The 10,330-nt window shown below is 54.5% G+C and overlaps 2 protein-coding genes across 2 annotated transcripts in view; both read left to right on the top strand.

Moving 5' to 3' along the window:
- The first annotated feature begins 72 nt into the window (after positions 1–72).
- Positions 73–3,295, top strand: LOC106900379 (visual system homeobox 1). The gene is made up of 4 exons (XM_014962413.1): positions 73–171; positions 411–534; positions 1,559–1,727; positions 2,870–3,295. The coding sequence occupies exons 1-4, from the start codon at positions 131–133 to the stop codon at positions 3,133–3,135; spliced, it is 600 nt and encodes a 199-aa protein (XP_014817899.1). The 5' UTR covers positions 73–130; the 3' UTR covers positions 3,136–3,295.
- Positions 3,296–6,125: 2,830 nt separating this feature from the next.
- The window catches only part of PEX6 (peroxisomal biogenesis factor 6), a 25,478-nt gene continuing 21,273 nt past the window's right edge, over positions 6,126–10,330 (top strand). The window contains exons 1-2 of the mRNA XM_014962376.1: positions 6,126–6,212; positions 10,063–10,287. Of these exons, the coding sequence (XP_014817862.1) occupies positions 6,126–6,212; positions 10,063–10,287 (312 nt within the window). The remainder of the gene's footprint in view (positions 6,213–10,062; positions 10,288–10,330) is intronic.

Raw genomic sequence — 10,330 nt, 5'->3', positions numbered from 1 at the left:
GGAGGTGGGTTTGGTCCCCCCCCCACCTGCTCCCCACGGGAAGGTGACTCTTCTCCCCCCCCACCTCCCCCTCCCCACACTGTTGCTGCCAGATGAGGACAGCCTGTCTGGGGACGCCAGCGACCTGAAGATGTCCACCTCCCAGGTCAAGAGGAAGAAACGCCGGCACAGGTAGAGCCTCAGAGATCCTGGATCTCCCCTTCTCACCTCCTCACTGCTGTGCCACCAACCTCCCGTTGTCCCTCTGCTCCCCAGGCCGGGGTGGCGGGTGTCCCCCAGGGGAGCAAAGAGAAGGGCTGCAGATGGGGGTGTGTGTAGGGGGGGGCATCAACAGGGAGGGGGGCTGCGTGTCCCGCTGCTTGCCCGAAAGGGTCTGGGCTGTGTCACAGGATGCTCTCTCCTCTGGGCAGGACGGTGTTCACAGCCCACCAGCTGGAGGAGCTGGAGAAGGCTTTCAACGAAGCTCACTACCCCGACGTCTACGCCCGGGAGATGCTGGCCGTGAAGACAGAGCTGCCAGAGGACAGGATCCAGGTAGGTGGCCGCGGGGGTCCTCTCTTCCTGGTGGAATCTGCGGGCTTTGAGGGTGGCAGAGCCCTGGCAGAGGCTGCCCAGGGAGGTGGTGGAGTCTCCTTCTCCGGAGACATTCAAAACCCACCTTGGACATGTTCCTGTGCAACCTGCTTTGGGTGGACCTGCTCTGGCAGGGGGGTTGGACTAGATGCTCTCCAGAGGTCCCTTCCAACCCCATGTGATTCTGTGATTCTGTGTGCTCTGTGGCCAGCGAGCGCAGGTGGTGGGAACGTGGTGGCACCAAAATGCTGCAGGGCACCTGGGGGAAGGGGTGGCAGCTCAGCATCTGCCTCCCCACCCACCCCCCTGGCACTGAGCGGGCTCCAAATGGAAATGCAGAGCTGGGGGACAGAGCTGGCACCCCGAGAGCTGCTCACTGCCGGCAGCTCGGCTCAGTCCTCCAGAGACCCAGCTCAGGCAGGAGCTGAGAGCGATTCAGGAGCTGCTGGGCCAAGCTGTGTCCCACTAGCTTGCTCGCTAGCTTGTCCCTCTGAGGGACGCGTGGCATTTTTAGGGCCTGGTCCTGCCCCATTGTGGAGCAGCTGGAGGATGGGGTGGTGGTCTGGGCAGCAGCCAGGTTGTATCTACACCCCCCTTAAGACTTCAAAGGCAGGAAGGGGGTGAGAAGAGGGTCCTGAGCACCCTCTGTCATCACCGGCCACTGCGTTATGGACCCCTTTTTCTGGAGAGGTTGGTGCTCCCTGCAAAGGCAGCAGAAGGGGCCCCGTGGGCAGGCGGAGCGTAGGGGTGACTTTGTTCTTGGGTCACCCTCCCGTGTCGTGATCAGCCTGGCACCCTCCTGCCGCTGCCTGCGTGTCCGCACCCCCAAACCCCTTCATGCCCCACCCTGCGGCTGCCCCTTTGCCCTGGGTGGACACCCCCCACCTTGATGGACCCCGGTTTCCCGGCCGTGGGGGGCCGTCTCCTCCCCAAATCCCACCCCTCCGTGCTCTCCTGGCTGTTACCCCTGAAGGTTTGGTTTCAGAACCGAAGAGCCAAGTGGCGGAAGCGGGAGAAGTGCTGGGGCCGGAGCAGCGTGATGGCCGAGTATGGCCTCTACGGGGCCATGGTGAGGCACTCCATCCCTCTGCCCGAGTCCATCATCAACTCTGCCAAGAGCGGGCTGGTGGGATCCTGCGCCCCTTGGCTGCTGGGTAAGTGGGAGCTCGGAGCTTCCCCCGGGGAGGGTCAGGGGGCAGCTGTGGAGTAAACGGCCCTTCTTCTTGTGTATGGCCATCCTCATCTTTTCCCAAAAAAAAGGAAGGGCCCTCAGGCACGAGCTGTATGCAGGCTGCCAAGAGCCCTGGGTTTTCCGTTCCTTCCTTGCAAAGAAGAGCTGGGAAAGGGAAAACCTTTTGTTGCTGCGTCAGACGGGTGCCTGCATCGGGTTAGGTAGTGCTGGCAGCCAGCATAGGAGCTGCAGAGATACCTAGGAGGTCATCACTCTTCCTCCCCCCCCAAACTGAAGATAATGTTAGTGCTGCCTCAGAGCTACCCCCTGCTCATACACCATCCTACATTGAAGTGGGATTTGAAATCCAGGGCGGGATGGGCCATCACAGCACTCCTCTCCCTAGAAGTCTTCCCCGCTGCAGGGGAGGTGCGGACCAGCTTTGGAGTCCTCAACATAGAAAGGACATGGACCTGTTGGAACAGGTCCAGCAGAGGGCCACGAAGATGATCAGAGGGATGGAGCACCTCTGCTGTGAGGACAGGCTGAGAGAGCTGGGGTTGTTCAGCCTGGAGAAGAGAAGGCTCCTGCAAGACCTTCGAGCAGCCTTCCAAGATCTGAAGGGAGCTCCAGGAGAGCTGGGGAGGGACTCTTTGTCAGGGAGTGCAGTGACAGGACAAGGGGGAACGGTTTTAAATTGGAAGAGGGGAGATTTAGATGAGATACCAGAAAGAAATTCCTTCCTGTGAGGGCGTTGAGACACTGGAAGAGGTTGCCCAGAGAAGCTGTGGCTGCCCCATTCCTGGAGGGGTTCAAGGCCAGGCTGGATGGGGCTTGGAGCAACCTGGTCTGGTGGGAGGTGTCCCTGCCCAGGGCAGGGGGGTTTGAACTCCATGATCCTTAAGGTCCCTTCCAACCCAAACCATTCTATGATCCTATGATCCTCTGGGGCTGCAGAGAGCAGGTGGCAGGGCTCTGGGTTGGGAAAGGCTGGTAGCTAGCATGAGTTTTCCTCGGGATTTGAGAGCTGAAGGAAAGCAGCAGGACGGCAGGAGGTGATGCTGAGCAGTCCTGGGCCAAAATAAGCAACGGGCGCCCTTGGCTGTGCTCTTTCCCCTCTGCAAGGCATGCACAAAAAGTCCATGGAGGTGAGCAGGAAGGCGGAGAGCCAAGAGAAGCTGGCAGATGGCTGGCGAGCGGAGCAGGAGGAGGAGGAACTCAAAGGGAAACAGGCCAGTTCCCAGAGGGGCTCTGACAAGCTTGGCCCCGCAAAAGATTCGGAGGACACAGCCATTGACCTCTCCAGGACAGCCAAGCACGAGAAGAGGGGCGTACTGCGGCAGTGCATCAACGGGGACCCCCCCACGGAGCAGAAGGACAGGGACCACTGAGCTCGAGTTGCCCCAGAGGGGGCCAGACCTCACAGCTTCCTGGCGAGATAATAATATTTATTGATTGATTGATATATATATATTTTTTTCTTAAATAATTGAACTTTTATCTGAATTCAGGGCATTTATGAAACTGAGCACATGCATCCCCTTGTCCCCTCTTTCGAGCTGTTCATTTCTCAGGGTGGGAGGGTGGGAGAGGTGTCCCCGGGCAGGGGTCCAAGAGCAGCGTGGAAATGAGACCCCCCCCCTCATCGTGGTCAGCACGGAACGTTGCCGGGGAAGAGTCCTCCCCACCTTCCCTTCTGAGCTGTGGATGCTTCCCCTGGCCAGCCTGGAGCACATGGAGAAGCAACGGAATGGAAGTCCCTCCCGTCTCAGACGTGGGGGTCCGAAGACGGTTGCGGGATTTTATGGGACACCTCCTCTGAGCACTTCCCTCCGCTTTGAACACACAATTCTTCCACCTCGGAGGAGGAGCAGCAGGGTTTTTTTAAACACGGTAGGGTTCCTCCTCAAGCTGGTGTAAACCTGACGGGCGCCCCGCTTTATACCTCCTGAGGATCTGGCCCTGCCAACGCAGCCTTACCACTGGATTTACACTGTGTATCTTCCTTAACTCGCATTTGGGAGAAGGGGGTTTAAAGACATTTTTCTTGATGCAACGCTTTTGTACACCTCGTCGAATGTCAACCTGCCACACTATGCATAATAGGCCAGACCTTTTTTGAAAACCAAGCCATAGTATACCCCGGAGCAATTAAACAATTTTGTGCATCGACATAAGAAGATATTTTGTAATTGTCTGTAAAAAGTGTTAATGTCAGAGCTGTTTTCTTGGTTGTCCTATATTTATGTCTAAAAGCACTTTAGTGATCTGGATTTTTGAATGTGGCTCTTCCTGTTTTGTCAACCGTTTATTTATTACAACATCCAGAAATAAAATTGTGGTGTATCTTTGGTTTTCATGCTCTGCGTTGCAATTTGTACTTTAATCATAGAATCATAGAATCGTTCAGGTTGGAAAAGACCCTTGGGATCATCGAGTCCAACCATCTACCCTACTGTACAAAGTTCTCCCTTACACCATATCCCCCAACACCACATCTAAATGACTCTTAAACACTTCCAGAGATGGTAACTCAACCACCTCCCTGGGCAGCCTGTTCCGGTGTCAGACCACTTGCTTTGGCACATCTGGTGGTACTTGCCAGCTTTGAGTAGATCTTTCACAGACTCATGCCTAAACTGGGCTGGAGAGCCCTGCTGGGGCAGTGTAGTTGTTCCAAGGGGGCAAAATGAAGCCCTCGTGTGTCTCTCCCCAGAACTGAGGTCTAGTCCAGTGGCCTCCACATAGAATCATAGAATCACCTAGGTTAGAAGGGACCTTCAGAAGGTGATTGATTTCTGCCAGTCAAAGGAGCTGTACCACAGCTGATGGGTTAGGAAATGGTCTGAAATGGGGCATGCGGCCAGTTCCTGCTGGAAGTCACAGAGAGAAAGTTGCTCCAGTCTTCCAAGGGTTGTTGAGAATCACAGAATCAAGATTGGAAGGGACCTCTGGAGATCATCCAGTCCAACCCCCTGCCAAAGCAGGGCCACCCAGAGCAGGTTGCACAGGAACGTGTCCAGGTGGGGTTTGAATGTCTCCAGAGAAGGAGACTCCACCACCTCCCTGGGCAGCCTCTGCCAGGGCTCTGCCACCCTCACAGGAAAGAAGTTCCTCCTCATCTTTAGGTGGAACTTCTTCTATTCAAGTTGGTGCCCATTTCCCCTTGCCCTGTCCCTGGGCACCACTGAAAAAAGACCAGCCCCATCCTCTTGACACCCTCCCTTTAAGTATTTATAAGCATTGATCAGATCCCCCCTCAGCCTTCTCTTCTCCAGACCAAAAAGACCCAAGTCACTCAGCCCTTCCTCATAAGGGAGATGTTCTAGTCCCCTCATCATCTTTGTAGCCCTCTGCTGCACCCTCTCCAGCAGTTCCCTGTCCTTGAACTGGGGAGCCCAGAACTGGTCCCAGTGCTCCAGAGGGGGCCTCCCCAGGGCAGAGCAGAGGGGCAGGATGACCTCCCTCCACCTGCTGCTCACACTCTTCCTGATGCCCCCCAGGATGCCATTGGCCTTCTTAACACAGTGTCCTTTGGCCTCCTTAATAGAGTGCAAGTGTGAGGTTTTTCCCCTGATTGCGCTGCTTTGGAGGGTGCAGAGTTGGGGCTCCGTGTCCCCACATCTCCTGTGGCTAAATACAAGGAGCAGCACCTTTGGCTAGGTGAAGGCACGGCAGCAGGTACCACCTGGTCCCCACCACACAAGCACAAGGGCAATCATGGCCACCCAACTCCTGGTGGTGAGGGATCCTCATTGGGCTGGGCTGAGCTCTCCTGGAACACCTCCAGCTTCATCTTGCCGGCCAAAACATGACGGAAAACCATCAAAAAGGTTTTATTAAAATCTGAGTAATTCCCATTTGGAAGGTTTCCTAATACAGCTTGGGGTGGGGGGGGTGTGTGGGGTGTGTGGCCACGGAAGGATGCTGTCACCTGTCCCCCCCGCCTCTGGGGGTGGTGGGTGGTCCCACCACAGGGGCGGTGGGATGCTGGCTGGGAAGAGCAGAGCAATAAAAGTGGCATCTGCAGATTTCCTGCCTTTCCCCTCCTCCGCTCGGCCAGGGATTTGGCGGCGGGGGGAACATATGCATGGCAAATACAAGCTTTGCAGCAAAAAAAAAAAAACAACCAAAAAGCCCCATTTGTTGGGGGCCGAGGAGGGGGGGGGAAACGGGGAGGGCGGTTCAGGGAAGGACCAGCCAGGGCTTATTGCAGCAGCAATTAGGCTCGCAGAGAGCCGAGACTTAGCACATTGGAGGCCTAATCCTGCCTGAGCAGCATCTGCAAACCTTTTATTTGGGCCGTGCCACGCTGGCACTGGATGCCCGCAATCATTCCTTTATTTATTTATTTATTTATTTTCGCCCTGCCCGCCTGCAGATGGCCTGGTTCTTCGAGAGTGAGCATGAGCACGTCGCCGCCGTCACAACTGCTACCCAGGGAAACATCACCACCACAACTCTCCCGGTAGGCTTTGGTGGTCCTCCCAGCTCTCACCTCATGCTGGGAAGGGGGGGGAAGTCACGGGGAGGGTTGCTGGCCCCAAGCACTTTTTCACAGAATCTTCATGGTTGGAAGGGACCTTTGAGATCGTCGAGTCCAACCACAAAAAAAACCCAACTCAAACCAAACCAAACAAAAAAAAAACTCACCCAAAAAATGACCCCACAAACAGACACAACCCAACAATCTCGGGCATTAGAGCACGCCCTGAAGTGCCACCTCTACACGTTTCTGAAATACCTCCAGGGATGGTGACTCCACCACCTCCCTGGGCAGGCTCTTCCAGTGCCTGACCACCCTCTCAGGAAAGTCATTCTTCCCAATATCTCATCTAAACCTCCCCTGCCCCAACTTCAGACCATTTCCTCTGCTCCTGTCCTTATTCCCTTGGGAGAAGAGGCCAACACCCACCTCTCTACACCCTCCTTTCAGGGACTTGTAGAGGGCAATGAGGTCTCCCCTCAGCCTCCTCTTCTCCAAACTAAACATGCCCAGTTCCCTCAGCCTCTCCTCGTGTGACTTGTTCTCCAGACCCCTCACCAGCTTGGTGGCTCTCCTCTGGACACGCTCCAGCACTTGTGGAATGTGCCGGGAAGGAACTGCAGGCCCCACGTGAAGGGAGTTGCTGGTGGATGAAAGTGACTGACTGAGGTTCAGCTCCTGATTGCCACCAGGTGCTGGTGGCAGGGTCTGGTGGGGCAATCCTCAGAGTAGGCACAGTCTCTTGGCTGCCGGTGCTAAACCTGGCAGGGAAGTGCTCGCTGTCCTCCATAGGTCGCTGTGGTTGTAGTGACACTAGGAGTAGGGCAGAACCTTCTTCTCGTCATTGCTTCAGATTAGGTCCACCCTGAGATTAGTGGTAGCCAAACCCAGCCACAACTCGTGCCCTGGGCTGGCTGTTGAACTGAAGCGGTTTGCTAAACCAGTCATGGCAGAAGGGGCGAGCAAAGGGAAAAAGGAATAAAAATGAGATTATTTTAGCACGTCTCTTGTCTTTTATGGGACCGGAGGCGGTGGGGTTGTCCTGGCGATGAGCAGACCGCAGCAGAGGAGGCTGCATTTGCAGCAGCATCTTCACGATGTTATTTCTCGTAAAGCTTAGCGATATTAATTTCTAACTGGCATTTTTGTCTCGGCCGATCCTCCCCATACTGCCGGCCGGATTTTGAGGCTGGAAGGTGAGGATGGGAGCGTGAGCCCTTTGCAAGCGCTCCCTCGTGTGGACCTGGGTGACTGGACAGTGCGAGCAGCCCATGAACCAGGGAAGTCCTGGAGGTCAACCCAGCAGCCTCCACTCCTTCCCTTCAGCCCAACAGACCCCCCGTCAACCTGCGGGGCAACACACCAGGGGTGTCTGGATGCAGAACTAAAGAACCCTCTGTCTGTGTGTGTGTGTGGGGGGGTTGTTTTTCATTACTGGCTTCTCGGATGGCACTCAGGACAACCGTTACTGCAAACCAGCCCATAAAACTTTCCAAGACTCAATTTAAAGCTTAGAAAGCAGTTATTCTTTATTGCGGCGCCGGGTGCACGGGGGATAGCTCCTCCTGTTGTGCTCCCCGAATACTGTTGGCAAATTAAATTTATACACAACAGGTATACGTATGCAATGTAATTCCAAGAAAACGTTAACATATTCATTACTTTTCCGAGAATTCATTTACATATTATAATAAGCTTTTGGGCATGCGTAGTTGTGCCTTCTGGTGGTCCTCATTTTTAGTGAGGGTCATTTCTTCCTCAGTCTTTGTCTTCTTCACCTGTCCTTTGGCTCACTTTTCATGTTGGCAAAACATTCTAACTGGTTAATTGCTCATTAAAACTAATGATCTCCCTGCTACCACCTGTTTGTCAGACAATGTCCATATTTATCACATCCCCGTCTCAGGTCACCATGTTCTCAGGGCCACACACATCCTTTCTTGTCTTACCAAGTCCTTGAAACCATTTGGGCTGGTTGCTAGAACGGCTACATTTCTTCTCTAAACTTGAAACCATTTGGGCTGGTTGCTAGAACGGCTACATTTCTTCTGTAAAAAAAGATTCCATTTATAAACTACATAAAATCTGCCTTTACGTATCACAACGAGCAGCCCCTTCCCCAGAGCAAGCTGGGTTCTGGCAGAGGGCATAGGCACTCACCGAAGAGGCTCCTGCTTCCTCCTGACTGCGCCTTTCCAAGGTTAGTTCAGCACTAACACCGACACAAACGCGTTTGTAGGAACCAAGTGCCCATATTTAGCCCTGTGCGTGTTGCCATTGCCCTCTTTGTCATGATTTCGGCTGAATACCAAAACTGGACCAACAGATGGTCCTTCCACCCCCAAAAAAGAGGAGAGGAAGAGATGAGGAGATTCAGAAGCTTAGAATGAACTAAACTACTTTAATGAAGGATTAATATTAAAATAAAAAAGAAGAGGAAAATAATGAAATAGATACAATAAATGCAAAACCATATCAATCTCCCAGGATGACAGTACCGTCACTGTCAGGCACTGGGGAAGTCCCAGATTGGACTCAGTGAGGGATGGGAACTGGGTTCCAGCTCTGGAGTGACGAACACATGGATCGGGATCAAAGGCAGATGAACAGACAGGGTGCTCTTCAGACGTTGGCCATCTCAGGGTTGATCCCTCAGCTGTTAAACTGAGCATGGGGCAGATGGGATGGAATACCCCAGTTGGTCAGGTTTGGGTCACCTCTCCTGTCCCCTCCTCCCCACAAGTGGGACCCCTCTGTGCTTTTCCATTTCTGACCCTCTAATGGAGCAAATAACAAAATTCATAGAATCATAGAATGGTCAGAGTTGGAAGGAACCTTAAAGACCATCGAGTTCCAACCCCCCTGCCCTGGGCAGGGACACCTCCCACCAGACCAGGTTGCTCCAAGCCCCATCCAGCCTGGCCTTGAACCCCTCCAGGGATGGGGCAGCCACAGCTTCTCTGGGCAACCTCTTCCAGTGCCTCACCACCCTCACAGCAAAGAATTTCTTTCTGGTATCCAATCTAAATCTCCCCTCTTCCAATTTAAAACCATTCCCCCTTGTCCTGTCACTGCACTCCCTGACAAAGAGTCCCTCCCCAGCTCTCCTGGAGCTCCCTTCAGGTACTGGAAGGCTGCTCTAAGGTCTCGCAGGAGCCTTCTCCTCTCCAGGCTGAACAACCCCAGCTCTCTCAGCCTGTCCTCACAGCAGAGGTGCTCCAGCCCTCTCATCATCTTCGTGGCCCTCCGCTGGACCCGTTCCAACAGGTCCATGTCCTTCCTGTGCTGAGGACTCCAGAGCTGGACACAGAGCTCCAGGTGGGGTCTCAGGAGCGCAGAGCGGAGGGGCAGAATCCCCTCCCTGGCCCTGCTGGCCACACTTCTCTTGATGCAGCCCAGAATGGGGTTGGCTTTCTGGGCTGCCAGCGCGCACTGCTGGCTCATGGTGAGCTTAACCACATCCTTGAGCAATGATTTCCTTCTTTAACTATTTCTAAACTCAATGTTCTTGGACGAGAGGAAATGGCCTCAAGTTACGCCAGGGGAGGTCCAGGCTGGATATTAGGAAAATTTTTTTCACTGAAAGGGTTCTCAGCCATTGGAATGGGCTGCCCAGGGAGGTGGTTGAGGCACCATCCCTGGAGGTGTTCAAAAGACGGGTTGATGTAGTGCAGGGAGATATGGTTTAGTGATGGTGTTGCTTTTTGTTTGTTGTGTGGGTGTCTATTTTTTCAAAGTTAGGTTGACGGTTGGATAAGATGATTTTTAAGGTCCCTTCCAACCTAGAAGATTCTATTATTATTAAAAAACTCTCTGGGATATTAACCCTCAGGTGCAGCGAGGCCTCCGAGGCCAGCGGGGCCGAGGGGGGGCGCTGCTGAGCGGAAAAAGCTGCCGCTCTATGGTTCCCGGGGCCGCTCTGCACCGCCGCTCTATGGCCTTGGAGGACCGTGAGGAACCGGCGGGGTTCCGCCGCGGCGGTTCTATGGCGGTGGCGGTGCTGCGGCCTCTGGAGGCCCCGCCGGCCGAGCTGGCCCCGGTCACCGCGTTGCTGTTGGCGCCGCCGCCTCTCTGCGCGGCTCTGCGGGGAGGGAGCGGCG

The sequence above is a fragment of the Calidris pugnax genome, unplaced genomic scaffold (assembly GCF_001431845.1).
Source record: "Calidris pugnax isolate Ruff unplaced genomic scaffold, ASM143184v1 scaffold147, whole genome shotgun sequence".
NCBI lineage: Eukaryota > Metazoa > Chordata > Aves > Charadriiformes > Scolopacidae > Calidris > Calidris pugnax.
The sequence above is the reverse complement of the archived record's forward strand: the minus strand, read 5'-3'. Positions and strand labels throughout refer to the sequence as shown.